This window comes from Glycine max, chromosome 18 (assembly GCF_000004515.6).
Source record: "Glycine max cultivar Williams 82 chromosome 18, Glycine_max_v4.0, whole genome shotgun sequence".
NCBI classification, from domain to species: Eukaryota; Viridiplantae; Streptophyta; class Magnoliopsida; order Fabales; family Fabaceae; genus Glycine; species Glycine max.
Window position 1 is genome coordinate 15183141 of NC_038254.2, and position 20197 is coordinate 15203337.

The following is a 20197-nucleotide window of genomic DNA, read 5'->3' on the forward strand; positions in this document are numbered from 1 at the left end:
TGACATACTAAAACGGTTTTTAAGAAAACCGTCTTAGAAAGGTGGTCTATTATAACGGTTAATAGATGATAACCGCCTTGAATAAACAATAAATTTTAAGACGGTTATTTTTAAAACCGTCTTAAAATAACCAATCTTTAAAGACGGTTTCAAAACCGTCGTTGTAGAGGTAAACACATTTTACGACACTGCGTTCTATAACGATTTAAAACCGTCGTAAAATGACCTGAAGCCGACTTAAAAAGCTTTATTTGTAGTAGTGTTCATTGCTCCAAGGAATGGCATGACTAGACGTCATTTGAATCTAGAGCTAATTGTGATACCAAATCACAAGCACAATGAAAATGGGTTAGACTACACCGAATAGTCACCATGGAATTCAAATAATGTATTAATGACATCTTAATTAGAGCTTATCTTTACTAAACCCCGTACTATATATACACTACTATATAATTAATTACAGTGATGGACGTGGTTTCATCATTTGGTGAGGTATGCTGGTCGTTGAAATGTATTTGTATTTAGTGAAAATGCCATTTTATTCACTTTTTAAGTTACACTTGGACCTTTTGGCCACTGATGTGATACGTTTATAAGTTTCTGATAAAATTAAGGTTTAATGTGATTTTTAAATTATTATGTTTTGTAATTATTTTATTTTGATATATTAAATTTTAAAAATTTTATTTTAATTTTTTATGTTTTTAAAAAATATTATTTTGATTATTTTTTGTTAAAAACGTTAAATTTCTTTTAATTTTTAAATTCTAAAAAATAATCAAAATAATACATTTGAAAATCAGATGAAGGGAATTAGAAAAGAGGCGAACGAAGGGGATTACGAGGAAAGACAGGCACTGGGAGGGGGTAAATCGGTAAAGATCAAAGAGCCAGTGATTGATTGAGATGGGATCCACTTGATTTATCTTAGTTCTTCGTTACTCAATCTTTGGTTTTTATTTCTCATTTTCTTTATTATGGGTCCCATTCCAGCCACCACTGTCTTTATTTTGGCTTAAGCCTTGAAATGAATCATATATATATGAGTAATCAACTACATCGCACGTGGGGTCTTAATCAAGCCATTGATCTCCAACCACGAAACACTCCATTTTAAACCAAAATAAGTTCATTAACGTCAACTTCCTCTTCCCATAATAATTATCTACTAATTTTTTTACTAAAATATTTATTATTTTAAGTTTTTAACGTGATTTTAATTAATTTTTTACTTATATCTCTTGTAATATCAATGATATAAATAATAAAAAAATAAAAGCAAATTAATAATATAATATAAGATTAATTTATAATATTAATACTATCTTTAATATTTTTTAATTCATATAAAATAACTCAAGAAGATAATTATTTTAGAATAAAGATATAAATTCTTGATAAAAAAAAATCAGTGTCATTATTATTGGCACTCATTATTTTGTCACTTATTTAAAGCTTGCCCTCTTCTCACTTGTTCTCTGTCGCGCGCTCTCTCTCTCTAATCCTTTTTCTCTGTAAAGAGAAACAACTCAACAAACTGCCACCTCCATACCAAAGGAAAATCGATGCTCCACAAAACACACAGACCCACTCCCTAGTCCACTTACCCACTGAGAGAGATATCAACACAGCATCATTGTCTTCTCTTAACACTGTAACAAACCCCACTCAATTTTTTTATTTTTTAAAATCGTTAGGGCCAGAGGTGGTTTGTTAGTGTGTTATATCTGTATATGATACTGCATTGTCATGGAAGAACAAAGAGTTCATCACGATGAAAACGTGACTCGCAAGCCCAATTTCCCGCTACAGCTGCTGGAGAAAAAGGATGAGGGACCGCCGCCGCCGCCGAGCGCAGCCAAGGCGAAGCGAGCACCGACGAAGGACAGACACACGAAGGTGGAGGGGCGGGGGCGGCGGATCCGGATGCCGGCGGCGTGCGCGGCGAGGGTGTTCCAGCTGACGCGCGAGCTCGGCCACAAGTCCGACGGTGAGACCATCGAGTGGCTGCTCCGGGAGGCCGAGCCCGCCGTCATCTCCGCCACCGGCACCGGCACCATCCCCGCCAACTTCACTTCGCTCAACGTCTCCCTCCGCAGCTCCGGCTCCTCCCAGTCCCACTACTTCCTCAACCGCCACAACAATCTTCACAATCACAACACCAACAACTATCCCTTCTTCACAACAACAACACCACCCGAATTTTCTTCTTCAGGATCGTATTTTAAATCACACCCAAGTTTTAGTCTTATGCAAAATTCTAGAAGGTTCTCGCGAAAGAGGAGGCATGAGGTGATTTCGCACGTGGGGAATTATTGCTTGTCGCAGATGTGTACGGACTCCGTTCCCGCCATGATGAGTGGTGCTGATTCAGTTTGGGCGATTCCCTCCGTGGCTTCTTCTTCTGCGAGTGGCATTCATTTTACGAATTTTGCTTCGCTGTTGACCGGTCAACACGTGGGTGGTGCAATGGTGAGTAGTGAAACAAACTTCAATGTGCTTGCAACGCTTAATGCGTATTCCGGCCAACAACCACATCATCGCCATGAAGGAGAAGAAACAAACAACTAGCTAATCTATCAATCATGGTTAGATTCTGTTTAGATAAATTTTTCTTTAAACACTCGATGGAAAAAGTGAAATAAGCATCTTTTTTATAAGATAAAATTAACTTATTCATTAGTTAAAATCTCTTTTTATATGTTAAAATCATTTAACATCTTAAAAAAATTTGCTTTAATTATGTGAGTAAGTTAATTTTAATTTATAACCAAAGTTTATTTCATTTTTTTTTTGTTTTCTTCTGTGATAAGTGTTTATAGAAAAATTATCCAAACAGGATTAATTGCCGGTTGATCAAGGACCAAGTGATTACAAGTACTGTTGGGATTGGTGCAACAGCTTCTAAGTGTTTCTTTTTATGTTGGTACTAATTGTTAATTTTCCAATTATGTATGTGTCATTTCCAACACACGCATGGACGAGTTTGAATTCTTTGATGTTGAGTTCGATGATAGTCAATTTTGGTGTGGTTTTGATGAAGATTTATCTTAATTAGGGTTTGAGATCAGAAACACAACTACCTTTTTTGCAACGGTATTCGACTATTCGTTTATAGTTTCTTTGCTTTATACGAAGGTATTTACTATTTAATTAGTTTCTTGTTGATTGAATCACGGTTTTTCGATGTGGGATTTGTTGCTTGGTATTATTGCATTATCACCCATCGTTTGGCTTAGTATATGTTTAAGGTTTAGTCAAATGTTAGTCACTGTTTTAAGAACATTAAATAAGAAACTTAAAATAAAAATATTTTTATTAAAAAAATGAAAAATTCCATATTATTTATAAATTTTTTTATATTTTCCTATAATTTATCTAAAAATATTTTTTTTTTTAATTTTTTAATATATGTTTTGAGGGCTTTGATTAGCAAGACTGTAAGGTTTATATAGTGTTAATTAGTTATGAAGTAGGTAAGTGCGTACTTAACAGAGACATGCAACAAACTCATTATAACTACTTACTAATATATATATATATATATATATATATATATATAGAATTTGATCTTTTACATTACATTGATGAGTTGTAAGAAAAGTGTTTTCTTTTACACTAATTAGAAGAGGAAAAAATGATAACAATACTATTAACTAATGATACTGTTAGAATTATTCTTACAGATACATGAACACTCCCCTCTTCTAATTAAATATTTTATTAACATTCATCATTTCATTTTCCTTTCATTTTATCTCTCTCATAGATATATTTTTCACTACCTTTCTTTGGTGAGTACTAACGCTGGCACATGCATGATGGATGCATTGCATTTTGTTGGTGCAGTTGGGAATTATGTGTGTGTACTACATGGCTAGCTAGATAGGGACCATTTCTTGATGTTTTGTACGGAAAGAGTGGATTAATGAAACGTACCTGACCAGAGTTTCATATCTTTCTGGCCATTTGAGCTCTTTCTTAACCTGAGGTGGACGGTGGTGATACTATATACTATAGTGACCCCTCAGGGTGATCATTTTGCCTAAAATCAATGAGAGTCACAGAGAGTAACCAAGAATTCCATTAATTCTGTTATAAAATATGGAAGCTAGTATAGCTATACCTTGGCACCATGGCTAGGTGGGAGGGTCAGTGGTAAATGATCGACTTTCTAGGGTAGCTATATATATGAGCTCCTCACTCATCACCCTTTTGTGTACCTTCCCTAGCTCCTCAATTATTATGAACCGTTGTTTTCACAAGTAACTGAAATAAGTTAAATGAGCTGTAGCTACTGCAACATTAGGTTTTGTGAAATGACAAAGGGAATCACTTATTTTGTGACTCTAAGCCTCAGCTAGCCCCACTTGCTTTATCATTGCTTCAATCAGAATATTGATTTCAAGCTTTTAGACAACATACTGTTGGTTTTCGTTTTGGCATGCATGTATTATTATGATCTCACAGATAGAGGATATAACATAATTATATCAAAAGGGTAGTTAGCAATTAGTTTTAATTGTGAAGCTTTTACATAATGCTTGTAATTGATCTTTTCAGAAGCTAATGAAAGCTAACGCATTCCCACTTTCTCTTCTCTATTCGATCTCTATCAATCTTAAACGCATTAAGAGTTTTGTTCTTGAGTGTTGGATAACTGAAAACTTTGTAGTGTGTGTGTGTATATATATATATATATATATAATAACATTTTCTATCTTAAGATACATCCTGTATGCATAAAAGAATGTACCTAATCAATCATAGTAGTACTAATTAAGGAACTAATTTAAAAATTTTAGGTATCACATGGTCATTATGTGAGCTTTTTTTGTGCTGAAAAAATATGAAAAAAGGAGTTAACTAGGTTCTACCATAAGGTTAATTTATAAGTTTAATTACTAATTTAGTCTCTAAATTATTATCCCTAAATTTCTAAACACTCCAATCAAGTTCTCCAATTTTAAATTAAAAATGTGTTAATAATGTCATTTTGGTCAAATTAAAACTGATATTGTTAAATGAGAATTTTTGGAGTTTCCATTTACTAATAGTGATAATTTTTAACCATTATTATATTTATTATTATTTTAAAAATAAAAATTTACATTCTAGAGCATGCAAAGCCCTTTAGGTCCATAGTGGTTTGGTGCACCATGTTGCTCCTTTCTACTTCTATCTTCTTCCAACCTTGAGCCACCACTTCCGTTCCTTATTACGGTCGACCACCATCAGATTATTCATTGTCTCCACGTCAGCCTCCATCGTTGTTGTCATTGCCTATGCATCCTTCATCGATGTGACACACTTCACCGCCGTGGACTCCCTCGTCACGTTGTCCGCAACTATCTGACCTCCAGAATTTCAACCTCAAAAATGGATCCGTTGGGGAAATCCTAAATTGGGCACTTTGTTGCTTTACCTACTACAATCGTTTTCTCTCGCCAAAAAATCAACATTGATATCTCTCTTCATCGATCCCCATTGATCCCTCCGCCATGAGTTTTAGCGAGCTACTCACATACTGCCCTAGGAGTTGTAGTTTCCATATAGGCCTATTTAGATTCCCTGTGGGTTTCAGGTTTGATTTAGGAATGGTGGAAAAGAGAATTTTTATTTTTGAAATAATAATAAATATAATAGCAATTAAAAACTATCATTATTTGTAAATGAAATTGTCAGAAATTTTATCTCAATAGTGTTAGTTTCAATTTGGCGAAAATGACTTGATTTAAATATTTTAAAAATTAGAGGATCTAATTGAAATATTCATAAATTTAAGAATTAAATTAAACCTTTTTAAATAATTTACCAACCAAATTGGTAATTAATCCTAATTTATATATAGTTTAAAGGGTTGATAAAGAATTCGACTCTAATTAAAGGAAATGATAAGAACTATGTACTGTTTAATTTGGTTCAATATTAAATTCATACATATGGTGCATTTGAATTATACGAAATGAGATTATTTTCAGGCTAGGGAGTTTTCAGGAAAGGAATATAGATTTAAATCATGGACTTGTTTTCCCTATAAAATAACTTATGGTAGCTAGGGTGTCTCTTCTCAAACTAGTGCTTAGAGCCTGTTCAGTGCAGGCAACAGAATTGCTAACTATATGATATAATATGCCCGTACATGAATTGGAGTACTTTGTTATACTTTTTAATGCATTTTTTAATATATGAATTCAAGTTCGACATACTAAATATGAGCTTAATGAAGATAGTATAAGAGAATAAACTCAAACATTCAATTATTTTCTAAGGTTTTCGATATAGTACTGGGTTCATTCTTATACTATTGCGTTAACTCATTAGTGCAACTGTGCAAGTCCTTGTTAGAGTTTATTTGACTATTGAATATTTGGGGGCAGTGGTTAGTTTGGGCTTTGATTTTGGTCCATGTTTGTGGAGTCATATTGCGGGGCACTTTGACTTGTTGAGAATTCCAATGTGGTAATTCACATTTGAGAGGGGGAATTAATGTTGAATTCAAGGGAGTTAGGATGATAATACATGTTGAATACAATGTGGTAATCTGATCTCATATATAGGACAAACCATACTGCTGTTTTTCCTTTATTCAGTAGCAGGCACCCATCCTTTCATGTCAATGCTGTCATTGCGTGGAATGAAATGAAAAACACACTTGCATACAAACAGAAAATCACACTACTACAAAAGGGTATTTTTACGACGTTGTTTCTAAGACGGTTTTAAAGAACTATCTTAGAATAGGAGGCGGTGGCAATTTTGTAATTCAGGGGAGAAATATTAATTTTTATGTCGCACATTCTAAGGCGGTTACAAAGAATCGTTTTACACTACTACAAAAAGCGGATTCAACATCGGTGTGTTAACATCGATTGTTAAAAAAACCGATGTTAACATATGCGCAGTGGCATAATTGTAAATACCGTGTATACGTTAACATCGGTTTTGTGAAAAACCGATGTTAACGAAGTTCATTAACATCGGTTATTGGAGAACCGATGTTAACATTTATTAGTAACATCGGTTTTTAAATAACCGATGTTAACATATGTTTATTAACATCGGGCTTTTAGAAAACCGATGTTAACGTTTGTTATGTTAACATCATTTTGTTAACATTGGGTTTTTTTAAAAACCGGTGTTGAAGTTATATTTTAAAAAATATGGTGAGCCCTAAGAAGCTGGCACTCTGTGTCTTCTTCTCCATCTAAGCTTCCGCGCTGTCTTCTTCTTCTAATCTCCGTCTAGCGAAACCGTCCCTGTGTGCATCTGAGCATCGTGTTCGTCGCACTCGAGCATCGTCACAAGTCTCTGCTTCTTCTCCTTCGCCACCATACCTAGGTATGTTTCGTCTCCTTCGCGTTGTCTTGTCCTTCTCTCTGTCTTCTTCTCCATCTAAGCTTTCTTGCTCTCTTTGTTCTCCATCTACCTTGAAGCTGTATGTTCTCCATCTGACCATCATTTTGTCTAAGGTCGAGCATCATGTTCGTCGCACTCGAGCATCGTCAGAAGTCTGCGCTTCTTCTCCTTCGCCACCTCACGTAGGTATGTTTGGTCTAATCCTATATAAATATTTGATTGCATTCATGTATCGCACACTTAGTGAACTAAACATGGCTAGGGTTTCTCATATTTAACTCGAGCATCGTGACAACTTTGTGCTTCTTCTCCTTAGTGAAGTTTCCCTTACCCTTATTGTGTTCTTCTAACAGTTTAACAGTTAACGCCTATTATTGGAGTTTAACAGTTTCCCTTACCCTTATTGTGTTCTTGTAATAGTTTAAGAGTTTAAGAGTTAACGCCTCCTAGTTCCTAAAACCTTCCTTAAGATTAGAGGACCATTGGTTAAAATGAAGAGTAAAATCCTTGTCCATTGCTTTGATCCACGACCATTTTTTTTTTGAACCGCCAATAATAGATATATTAATAGATAAGAGTACCAGGGGTACTACATGAAACACAGGAGAAGAAACTCCTGAAAGGATACAAAAAACATGACCCCCTCGTGAGGAAACCCACAAACCCCTCCCTACAAAGCAAACTTAAACAAAAACTAAGGACATTGCTGAGGACCAGTGGTGAAAAGGAGCACAGAAATTCTTTTCCCACCCCTTGAGCCAAGTCCAAGTGAGGAAAATAGAATTATCTATCAACTTATGAATATCAAACGCCTGATTGTGAAACACCAAGTCATTTCTGGATTGCCAGATTGACTTTGTAGCAGCCAACCACCAAGTCTTCCTTTTTCTAGTAATATTCTTTCCTCCAGTTGTAGTTGAGGTGTGAAGAAAATTAGCCATGGGACTATTATGTAGAACTGTGCCTTCCTTAACCCAAGTGAAGAATTCCCACCACAGTGGCAGCACTTTATCGCAAGTGAAGAACAAATAGGATGCAGTTTCGGGTTGAGTTTGACATAGAGGGCATAGGTCATTGTCAAGCTAGATTTGTCTCCTAGAAAGATTATCCTTAGTAGGGAGTCTATCCCAGAGCAGCCTCCAAGCAAAAGACAGAACCTTAGGGGGGACTTTAAGATCCCAAAGCTGGTGAAAACCCGAATCTTGATCTTCCAAAAACTGCTCTGCTTTAATGAGGTTGTAGGCTGATTTAGTAGAGAAGATGCCATTAGGTTCAGCTCCCCACAGCTAGGTATCTTTCAGGGTACCACAAATTCTGATAGCAGCAATAGTCTCTAAGAAAGTTGATGCTACCCCCATCTCGCTATCAAATAGATTACGTCTCCAAGAGAAATTCCATTCCCACCCATGCTCGGAAAAGTACCCCATGTCTTCAACAGAATGCAATCTTTGGGAAGAGATTTGGTATAATTATGAGAATCGTTCTTTAAACGGTACCCCACCATCAGCCCAAGGCAGCTAGAGAGAGAGAAAAAATAGAGAAAGAGAATGATAGTAAGGGAGAAGTTCATTTATGTTCCAAATTTCAGTGACATGATTGATTCATTGATTAAATTCCAAGCAGCATGGCTAAAAGCTTTTGAGTTCTGCCCTTAATTGTTTTTTATTCTTCTGTATTTTATACTTGTTTTTTCTATAGTTCATTTCATCATCATTGTAACTATAGCTGCCCATTATAAAATAGCTTAGACAATCTAGGTCTGCTGCTTCTGAACCTTTTATTTATCCTTGAAGTAGTTTAATTTTTTTTTATTTGTGTTCAAATAGTGAAGAGTGAAGACTGAAGTTGTTCTGTCAGACTCGTTGATTTTCCTTTCATTTCGACGGAAGCCTAAGCAATACACTGCCACTGAATTGCCAGTAAGAAAAATTGGTCATGAAACACACACACACACACACACACACACACACACACAAACCCTAATGACACACACACACACACACACGTATGATAGAAACACACAGACACACACTGATGACACACACACACACACACACACATCATACAAAGACACACACACAAGTTTGATAACAAATTTGTTGAATTATACATGCAGAAATTTGTTTAGTTCTGACTTGTTAGCTGTGACAAGGTAGCTGGCCTCTTCATAAGGTATTTATCTAAGTTTAACTTAAATTCTACTGCAGTGGTGATGACCTACTAATATTAGTGAAAACAAATTTGCCTACTGTACCTTAGTTAATTTGTTCACAGTTGTAAAAAATGAATTGATTTTAACTTGAGTTATTCGTATTTTAAGTTTTCAAATATGCTTGCATGATTGTTTTTTTTTGCACTGCAAAAATCTGAAGATGGAAGTCTGTCTCCATTCCATTTAACCAACACCAAGTGTGGAATAGATACTACCTTATGCACCACTTTTTTTGGAATTTTGAAGAATGACAGTAGGTAGATAGGAAGGGCTGTTAGGAATATCCTGCCTCCCATAGAGAGACATCTCTGCTTCCATTTGGCTACCTTAGATTCAAACTTGCTGATGACAGGCTGCCAAACATCCCAGCTTTTAGAGGTGGACCCTACTGGAATTCCAAGGTAAGAAAAAGGAAATTCCAGCTGGCCACAATTAAGGTAGCTAGCTGCTTCCCTGCACCAGTCCAAAGATTTACCCAAGCACCCAAATTGGCTTTTAGCATAGTTAATCTTGAGTCCTGAAACCAACTCGAAAATTCTGAGGATAGATTTCATGACTCTAACATTAGCTGTAGTTGCAGTTCCAAAAAATAGTGTATCATCTGCATACTGCAAGATGTTAATCTCCTCCTTTTGCCTCCCCACTTTATAGCTGCTGAAAAGGTTTTTGGAGACAGTTGTCCTCATCAAACCAGTGAGTCCCTCAGCTGCTATATTAAATAGGAAAGGTGCAAGGGGATCTCCTTGCCTCAGTCCCCTCTCAAGCACAAATTCTCTAGTAATGCTGTCATTGATCAAAATTTATATAGTTGCACTAGAAAGGCATCCATGGATCCATTTTCCCCATCTTTCACAAAATCCCATCCTCATCATCATATAGTTTAGGAATCCCCAAGAAATTGAGTCATAAGCTTTTTCAAAGTCAAGTTTGAAAACCATGCAAGGGTTATTTTTGAATTTAGCTTCAGCTAAGACCTCATTAGCTATCATTACACCATGGAGGATATGTCTGCCTTTGAGGAAAGCAATTTGCACAGAACTGTATCTTTCAAGTGACTTTGGATAGGGTAAGCACTAATCTCATCCAAGAAAGCCACAGCTACTCCCTCCTCATGTTCAAATAGGTGTCTCCATTTCAAATCCCATCTCCAAATATTCTGGTAGAAGCTACCCATGGTTGAAATAAGATCGTTCTGCTGCTTACTAATGGTGAAGAGCTGAGGGTATTTGTGATCCAGACTGCAGCCCTCTCCCAGCCAATTGTCTTTCCAAAATCGAATTTTATCCCCACAACCTGCCTTCCACACCAGATTTTGATGAATAATCTTGAAGTCATTGTGCTGATATATCTTCCTGAGATCTCTCCACCAATGGGAGTCCCAGCAATGGACTCTGCCATTCTGCAAGGCTGGCCATCCCCCATACTTTGAATTTATAACCCTGACCCAAAACTGATTCTGCTTAGAATGTAATTCCCAAATCCATCTTCCCATGAGAGCAGCATTAAATTTGATCAGATTTTTGATTCCCAAACCGCCTTCCTTCTTGTGAAGACAAATTTCATCCCATTTGACCCAAGGAATCTTCTTTTGATCATGCCCCCCACCCCACATAAAATTCCTTTGCAGAGAAACCAGTCTATCAGCTATTCTTTGGGGTAACTTAAAGAAGGATAATAGATAGATTGGTAAAGCGTTCAAAACAGAATTTATTAGATTAACCCTGCTAGCCATATATAAGCTTTTCTGGTTCCATTTAGTGAGTTTAGCTTCAAATTTGCTGATCAAAGGCTCCCATACCACCTGATTTGAGGATCTGACCCCAATGGGGATGCCCAAGTAGTGGAAGGGAATCCCCATCTGCTTAAGTTCAGAAAGTGAGTAGCTTCTTGAGACCAGTTAACATAATCTCCAAAAATTCCGAATTGACTCTTAGCATAGTTGATTTTCAGACCAGAGGCCATCTCAAAGCCTCTAAGCATTGCCTTCAAAACAATAACATTTTCCAAGGAAGCTTGACCAATGAAAACAATATGATCAGCGTATTGGAGAATATTAATAGGCTCTTTTTGTTTTCCAACCAAGTAGCTACGGTACAGATTTTTTACAATGGCCTGTCTCATCATTCCAATGAGACCTTCCCCCACTAAGTTAAACAACAAAGGGGCTAGAGGATCCCCTTGTCTCAGACCTCGAGTAGGAGCGAATTCTTTAGTCGGACTACCATTAACTAAAATGGAAATAGATGCTGATTGAAGGCAGGCAGCAATCCATTGTCTCCATTTAGTACAGAATCCTAGTCTTGACAGCATGTAGTCCAAGAAAGACCAAGATACTGTATCATAGGCCTTTTCAAAATCCACTTTAAAGACCATAACTGGCTGCTTTGTCTTCATAGCTTCCTCCACCACCTCATTAAGGATCAGAATTCCATGAAGGAGGCTGATTGCCTTTCATCAACAATACCCGAAATAACGGTCCTCAACCTGTTTGCCAAAAGCTTGGATATGACTTTGTACATGCAGCCGATGAGAGAAATAGGCCTGTAGTCATTTAATGATTAAGGATGATTTGATTTAGGGATAAGGGCCATGAAGGAAGCATTGCTGCCTCTAGGAAAGCTTCCATGGAAGTGGAACTCATCCACAAATCTCCTGAATTCAGGTCTCAGAATCTTCCAAAAAGCCTTAATAAAGTTGAAATTAAAACCATCGGGACCCGGGCATCTATCACCACCACAACTCCAAACAACATCTTTAATCTCTTGATCAGAAAAAAGGGGCAATGAGTCCCTCTCTTTGATTCTGATCAATAGAGTGGAAGAAAACGCCATCAAGGGTGGGTTTGAAACTCTTATCTTCAGAAAATATATGAAGGAAGAAATTAAAAGCTTCATTCTTAATTCGGTCAGGCTGTTGAACCCAATTCCCATCAATGAAGAGACCCTGAAGAGCATTATAGTTTCTTCTGACATTTATAGCTTTGTGAAAATAAGTTGTATTACTATCACCTTCCTTAATCCATTTATCTCTAGATTTTTGTCTCAGCAGGGATTCATAAGCATTTGAAACCTCCCACAGCTCTTGTTGCAGTAATTTCTTGACTTTGACCTCCTCTTGAGATAAAACTCTATCACCAGCTGTAGTTTCCAAGTCATTAAGCTTCTGTCTCAAATTCTGGATTCGACTAACATTGATATCAGCAATATCTTTACTCCATTGTTTGATGGTATTTTAAAGATTTCTCAGCTTGTTTTTAAGGACAATGCCCCCCCATCCACCCTGCTGATCCTTAGACCAAGACTCCTGCACCAGCTTTTGATATCCTTTTTGGTTGAGCCACAAGTCCAGCACCCTAAAGGGCTTAGGGCCCCAATCAACCAGTTTAGTTTTCAAAATTACAGGGCAATGGTCAGAGTAATCTCTGTGGAGAACATGCTGGGATGAGTCAGGCCATAGGGCTAGCCATTGATCTGACACTAGGAATCTGTCAAGTCTGCTCTTGATAGAACCTAGGAGTGATTATAAAATAGAAAAACTAAGATGAATTTAATTGAAATTACTGCTTTGTTATCATTCTTGATGGATGTTCTAGCATTCATGAGTATTGACTTTGGTTTAATGGCTTCCATTTCTTACTATATGATTAAATCCTGCTCTGATATTGGATGACCATTGGTTGAAATGAATACCAAAATCTTCTCCAAATGTGTCATCCATGTCCATGACCATTGGTTTTTTTTTTCAGGTTATCATAGACTACTTTTAATTGACATTGTTGTTGAAGGTCGTTCGGGTTATAGCAACTCCAGGTACGTAGGTAGGAACTAGCATGTATATACTGCTGTTTCATTTAAGATATTATATAGTGGTGTTTGCTTTAAAATGTTATATACTGGTGTTTGATGTAAAATGTTGCATACTGGTTTCAATGAATGAGGAATCGAGTCCCTTAGGAAATGAATTTTTTTTTTGGAAGGCATAAAATATATATATTATTAAAATGATCAAAGCAGTACAAGTGGTACTAGAATAAAAGAAATACAAGCACCTCTGGTGCTGCCCTCCAAAAAACCCCAAGCTAGTTAGAGCAACCCACCAAAAAATCAGAAGATTCCTGTGATGCCATATAATGCTAGTTAGAGCAACCCACCAAGCACTCCATCTACTCTGATTTGTGTTTGTCCCAAACCCAACACAAAATTGAACAAAATGATTTAATGGGGAGGCTGGAAGGGGTCCTACAGCCTTGATCCATCCCATTGATTCCCACCACATATTTATTGTCCTTTTACAATTAAAGAAGAGATGCCCCACTTCCTCCTGCCCTTGGCCACAGAGTGGGCAACCAGCATCTTGAATATCCACATGTCTCCTTAACAAATTCCCTTTGGTGGGGAGCCTGTCTTTAAGAAGTCTCCAAATGAAAACTGCTGCCCTTGGGGGTATATTCAGATTCCAAATTAGTTTAGAAAACATGTCTTATGAACCGGAATCATTTAGCTTCAGCATTAGGCTATAAGCTGACTTGGTGGAGTACACACCGTTAGGTTCAGCTTTCCACATCATAATGTCCTTCACATTTCTCTGAATACATATAGATGTAATGTCTTCCATAAAGCTCACAGCCAAGTCATGTTCATGATCAAAAAGATTTCTCCTCCACTGCAAATCCCATCTCCAATTGTCCTGGGAGAAATTACCCATCATTGAAATGAGGCTGTGTTGCTGACTGCTTATCATGAAAAGTTGGTTGTATTGCTGTTTAAGAGTGCATTCGCCTACCCATCTGTCATGCCAGAAATCAATTCTGTCACCACAACCTATCTTCCAAACCATGTTTTGATGAAAAATGTTGTGCTGAGACTGGTGGTAAATCTTCCTCAGATCCTTCCACCAATTGGAAAATCCCCTTTTATCTCTTCGAAGCTGGAACTCCTTCCATCCACCATATTTGGAGTTAATAATTCTGGCCCATAGCTGCTTTTGTTCAGAAGCTAGGGCCCATTTCCATTTTCCCAGTTGGGATACCCAAATAATAGAAAGGGGTTTCTATTTGTCTGCAGTTCAGAAGTTGGGCTGCCTCATTTGCCCAGTTGACCATCCCTCCAATAATCCAGAAGCCAATTCAAAACCTCGCAACAAAGCCTTCAAAACTAGAACATTCTCCCAAAGAGCCTCTCCCTCAAAAGTCGTGTCGTCAGCATATTGCAAAATATTAGTGGGCTCCTTATTCTTCCCAACCAAGTAGCTTATATATATATATATATATATATATATATATATATATATATATATATATATATATATATATATATATATTTTGGAAGGCAAAATTAGATATATATTAATATATGTAAAAACAGTACAAGTGGTACTGGATATAGGAAATACAAGGCACCATTGGTGCTGCCCTCCAAAAAGCCCAAGCTACCCCGCCTAAAAAGGTTATCCCATACAGGTTTAACCAAAGGAATCCGAGATGTTGGAAGACCAATGGTTAAAACTGATGTTGTAACCTTTTTGTCTAGCCTTTAACCAAGACCATATTGAGAACATAGCATCTTCCATGACCTTCTGCGGCTCGAAAGGTTTGTTCTAGAATATGAGGAAGTTCCTATGCTTCCATATAGTACTTGTCAACGCAACCCACCATCCACAACAAGTACTATGATTTCTCTCAGCTCCAAAACCATCACAAAACTGAAGAAAATGGTCCACTGGAGAGACTGATAGAGGTCCCATAGCCTGAATCCAGCTCATGGACTCCCACCAAAGCCCTAGTATCTTCTTGCAAAAAATAGATGCCCTACCTCCTCTTGCACATCACCACATAAAGGACAAGCAGTATCCTGAATGTTCACCCCTCTCCTTGAAAGATTAGCTCTAGTGGGGAGTCTGCCACTTAAAAGGGGATATGACGACTGAGGCCGCAAAAGAAATTGCTGAGAAGATTGTAAGTCATGTTCAACTAACCATTACAATTATGTTTGAATATTTTGAGAATGCCATGTACCACTGTGTGTTTTCTGTGCAGGATTCGTTTGAGGAGCAGGCCACACATGGATCGTTCGTCCCCCATGGACGTCAGGATGTTCTGGCCGCTGCTATTGGACGTCCAGAGCACCCTGGACGTGTCCGTGCTGCTGGAGCCGGTGTCACCATCAAGCAATACTTTGGATCGGCTCCACGGACGTCCCGCAGAGCTTTCTCCCTGCCTCCGGACGAATTACAGCAGCTGACCCAGCAGATCAGGGACCAGCTAGAGGAGTCCATCACAGAGAAAGTGACGAGGCAGGTCATGGCATCCTTCAGCCACCTTCAGTCGCAGATTCAATCTCAGGGAGTTGCAGTGCCTCCTGAGCCTGTGGTTGGTCCTGGTCCCTCCGGTCCTCGAGTGAGCACAAAGGGGAGTTGTGTTGATTCCTCAGGAAACGATCCTGAGACCGGTGACTCTGATAGGTGCGGCTTGTACATAGAAGCAGATCCTGCACGCCTGGTTGCCATCGGGAGAGTTTATGAGGGATCCACTGTTGTTCATAGCACTCCTTTGTTGCCTGGCCAAGTAAAGGTGAGTGTGGAGGAGGTTAGAGATGCAGATGCTCCAGTTCCTGTACCCACTGATGAGGTTTCCTTAGTGGGGCAAGCACTTCACACCTTCCTTGCTTGGCCGACACATCTGGTCAAGTCTTTATCACAGCAGGTACTTATTGTCCTTACTATATGTTTCTTCTTTTCAAATTAGGCTATTTAACTTTGTTTCATGAACAGGTAGCTGTGTCTCCGCCAAAACCACCTCCGAAGCCCGATCCGGAGGTCGATGATCTGCTTTATCTGATGACATTGACCATCCCAGAGCTTTTCTTGAGGCCTTATCAGGTTAGATGGGATGCCACCGTGTTCGGGGTCGTTAATCCAGATTTCCCCCTGTACATAAAGCACGAAGACCTCTCCGAAATCGCACACGTTGGTCAATGTCTCAGCATATCAGTGTTACAGTTGTGGATTCTTTAAGTCTTTATATAAAAGGCTTTTATTTACCTAAGTTATGGCTTTCAATTCATAAATATTTAACTTTGACTTAACATAAACAGGCATCTCACTGAAACATGTATGCGAGCGGGGAATTCTGATATCTATGGATTCCTCGAGCCTCAGTCCATTCAGAGGTCTGGGCAATTGCAGTTTGAATCTGAAAGTTACATAAAGAGTTGGATGTAGAGTTCACAACGCGATGTGTATCTTGGAGCCTACCTAAATGGGTAAGTCACAAAATAACAAAATTTAATTAATGTTTACTAATGTACTAACCCATTTTAGGTTCCACTGCAGCGGACACTGGCTTTGTTCATTGCATAACAGGCCAGACAACTACCTTAAGGGGATTATTAATAGGTTAGTGTTGTTTTCAATACATTTGCATTGTAATACCTCAACGTACAACACCAGTTTTTAATTGTTACTCATATGGAACAGTGCTATCAAGGGTCTTGATGATGCTCCACAGCCTAAATCAAAGGCTCCTGCTAGGTGGATTGTCGTCAAGGTACGTCATTTACATAAAACTTCTACTTATATATATTTCTTTATGTGTCTGTACACTAGTTGTTTAATTAATATCCAAATTTCATTATGTATTTAGTGTAATAGACAAAAAGGAACTACTGAGTGCGGCTACTATGTCATGCACTGGATGTCCACCATCATTTTAGGAACTTTTACAAATAATTGGGAAGCGGTAAGTTTATTTCAAAGAAAATCGATTTATTTATAATTTGTATTACATTATTAACTTAATATGATTTATTTAATCATGCAGTATTTTAACGACCCTAGACCATTGGAGCCTGAGAGATTAAAAGCATTGCGGATCCAGTGGGCACAGTTTTATCTCCGAATTAGAGATCAGGCCTAGGATTTAGGGACATTTTTTAACATTTTTTACATTTTTTACATTTTCTATGTAACATGAACATTCAATTCATTTGTTGATAGTTCTTTATAATATATAAATCAATTATTTGATGTTTATTATCATTAAAACTGCTTGAAAGCATAATAAAATGTTTATTTGCTGTGAATTGGGCCTTCTGAAATTGCATTTGACAGGTACAATTTTGGGTTTACTGTAAAAACAGAAAGTATATATAAAAAAAAATATTTGAAAACAACATCGGTTATTAACAAAAACCGATGTTAATATCATAACCAACATCGGTTATAATAGAAAACCGATGTTAACGTTTGTATATTAACATCGATTTTTTGTGTATAACCGATGTCAACGTTTGTAATTTAACATCGGTTATCTGTAGAAAACTGATGTTAACTAGTGTACATTAACATCGGTTAATTATCAATAACCGATGTGAATATTTGAATATTAACATCGGTTATTTATAATTAATCAATGTTATACACAAAGAACTACACCAAATAAGTGTATGCATCATCAACGTTGACATCGGTTTTCTAGAAAAACCAATGTTAAGGGCATATATTAACATCGGTTTTTCTTGAAAATCGATGTTAAACTAACATATTTACATCGGTTTTATTGGAAAACCGATGTCAACGTTCATCATGCCTACACTTTTTTTGCTGTTGTTCATTGTGTTTAACATCGGGTATTTGGAGAACCGATGTTGTCATATGTGTGTTAGCATCGGTTCTCCAAAACCGATGTTAACATTCATACATTCAACATCGTCACTTTCAACATCGGTTTTAGAACCGATGTAGAATGTTCTAAATAACCGATGTTGAAAGTGTATTTTCTAGTAGTGTTAGAATGTAACCTAGTGGCAATGTTGTAATTAACAGAAATAAGACTATGACGACTATCGCGTAAGCCCATCTTTGTATACTGTAATGCATTTCGGCCAATAAATTACCTAACCCTAATTGTGTTGGTGCTAGCGCTCTCGCTCATCGCGCATTCATTCTCGCTATTTGTCCTCGATCTTCAGTCTCCTCGCGTCGTGGTCGTTCCTTTATCTCTTTCGCCCTTTGGATCAGCCTATCGTCCTCTTCGAACGCACCTTTGTCATTTTGCCCACCAGTGTTGGATCCTTGTTGATCTCTTCCCTCATGGTTGGATTGGCAATCGTGTGCGCGCACGGGGCTTTTCGCGTTCCCGAGGATCTGTTTCTCGACAATCAGGAGCCTAATAGCTCCGGATTCCTCTCGTTCCTCGGCAGCGCCGCAGCGGCAGTCGCGCGCGTGTAAACGGCAGGATCTGGACGGCCTATCTGTTCGGTGGATTCTTCTCAGGTTGGTTCGGCCTTTTTAGTTGTAATATGTTGAACTGAAATTGTTGCGATATTCTATGTCTTTTGAGATCCAAAGTGAATTGCTTAGGGTTTAATTCTGTTACTACTTTTTGTTTTACGCCAAGATATTATTGTGCTATTAAACCTCAAGTAATGCAGCAGCTTAGTCATTGATTTTGCTTCTGAAATTGTTTGTCATTTTCGGTAGATTTGTATGTGTATTTTTTATTCCATTGTCGTAATGGTACGTTTTAATAGTTGGAATTGGACTAGAGATTCAGAGAATGAGACTGGATTTTCAATTAAACTAAAATATACTCTATTTTTGATTGAAATGTAGTATACATAAATTGATAATTTTATTTAGATGTTTAATCATTAGTGGGACAAAATTTAAGTGTTTTTAGTGCCATTTTGGTTTTGGTTTGTGCCATTTTGGTTCTGTTTTCAGCTATCATTTCTTCATTGATTATATTGAAGTATGAAGTTTCACGGAAGAAAGCAACAAGAAATGGTAACAAGGAAGGAGAGAAAGAAACATCATCGACTTTGTACGAGGATGAAATTTGGAGGCCTTGTTTGAAAGGAATCAACCCTGTCTGGTTGCTCAGGTTTAGAGTTTTTGCCTTTGCTGTGCTTTTGGTGCTTCTCATACTCATTGCTACTGAGGATGGAGGAAGCATTTTCTTCTTTTACACTTAGTTAGTTTTCATTCCCTTTTGAATTTCCTTATGTCAAAATTTGAATGTTGTTGAAATGAGTATTATATGGATAGGGTCTCTCTGCATATCTATGACTACAGTCCAGTTACTATAAAGTTCTCAATAAACACTTACCAGAAAAAAAGAAGAAAATTAGAAGTTAAAATAAATCAAACTTGTAAATTAAAATTAATTTATGCATCTTAACTTTTTTCTATTGTGCTAGAGAAGTTTGATTCGAAACTAGGCCAATGCGTGTGTATAGTTTTGTTTTAACTTTTAAGAGTCATCCTGCCTTGTTGGTATGGAACATGAAATAAGTCTGGCTGGAACACGAATTTGCAAGCTTATTAAACTTTAAACAGAGTTAATTATTCTCAAACCAAAACAAATTCTAGCAGATTGTTCTGGAGGACCTAGGGATAATTCTAGCAGATTGTTCTTCTAGTTTTAACTGTGAGGTCAATGTTCTCCCGTACATAATATTTAGAGGCTATAAGATGTTAAATTTTATTGGACCAATTGACAAATTCTTGGCATGCTTGGTTAGGGATAATTCTAGCAGATTGTTATGGTTTTAAGTGTGAGGTCAAAGTTCCCCATACATAATATTTAGAGGCTATAAGATGTTAAATTTTATTGGACCAATTGAC

The 20197-nt window shown here is 37.3% G+C and overlaps 2 protein-coding genes across 3 annotated transcripts; both read left to right on the top strand.

Moving 5' to 3' along the window:
• Window positions 1-1471: 1471 nt before the first annotated feature.
• Window positions 1472-4438, top strand: LOC121174062 (transcription factor TCP15). Of its 2 annotated transcripts, none has more exons than XM_041012255.1 (2): window positions 1472-2591; window positions 3853-4438. In XM_041012255.1, the coding sequence occupies exon 1, from the start codon at window positions 1753-1755 to the stop codon at window positions 2572-2574; it is 822 nt and encodes a 273-aa protein (XP_040868189.1). In that variant the 5' UTR covers window positions 1472-1752; the 3' UTR covers window positions 2575-2591; window positions 3853-4438. The 2 variants fall into 2 exon arrangements, with proteins under 2 accessions (XP_040868189.1, XP_040868188.1); XM_041012254.1 differs by lacking the exon at window positions 3853-4438 and adding an exon at window positions 2843-3280.
• An 11434-nt stretch (window positions 4439-15872) lies between these two features.
• On the top strand, window positions 15873-18799 carry LOC100787374 (PRA1 family protein B4-like). The gene is made up of 2 exons (XM_006603202.1): window positions 15873-15941; window positions 18491-18799. Exons 1-2 carry the CDS (start codon window positions 15873-15875, stop codon window positions 18797-18799), a joined length of 378 nt encoding a protein of 125 aa, XP_006603265.1.
• Window positions 18800-20197: the final 1398 nt, after the last annotated feature.

What these genes read in the sequence shown, in the direction of transcription:
- LOC121174062 (XM_041012255.1), top strand. Translation starts at nt 1,753, where the DNA reads ATGGAAGAACAAAGAGTTCATCACGATGAAAACGTGACTCGCAAGCCC.
- LOC100787374 (XM_006603202.1), top strand. Translation starts at nt 15,873, where the DNA reads ATGGCATCCTTCAGCCACCTTCAGTCGCAGATTCAATCTCAGGGAGTT. An exon ending in CAGTGCCTCCTGAGCCTGTG is followed by an intron (nt 15,942 to 18,490) that starts GTTGGTCCTGGT and finishes TGTTGGTGCTAG; the next exon opens with CGCTCTCGCTCATCGCGCAT.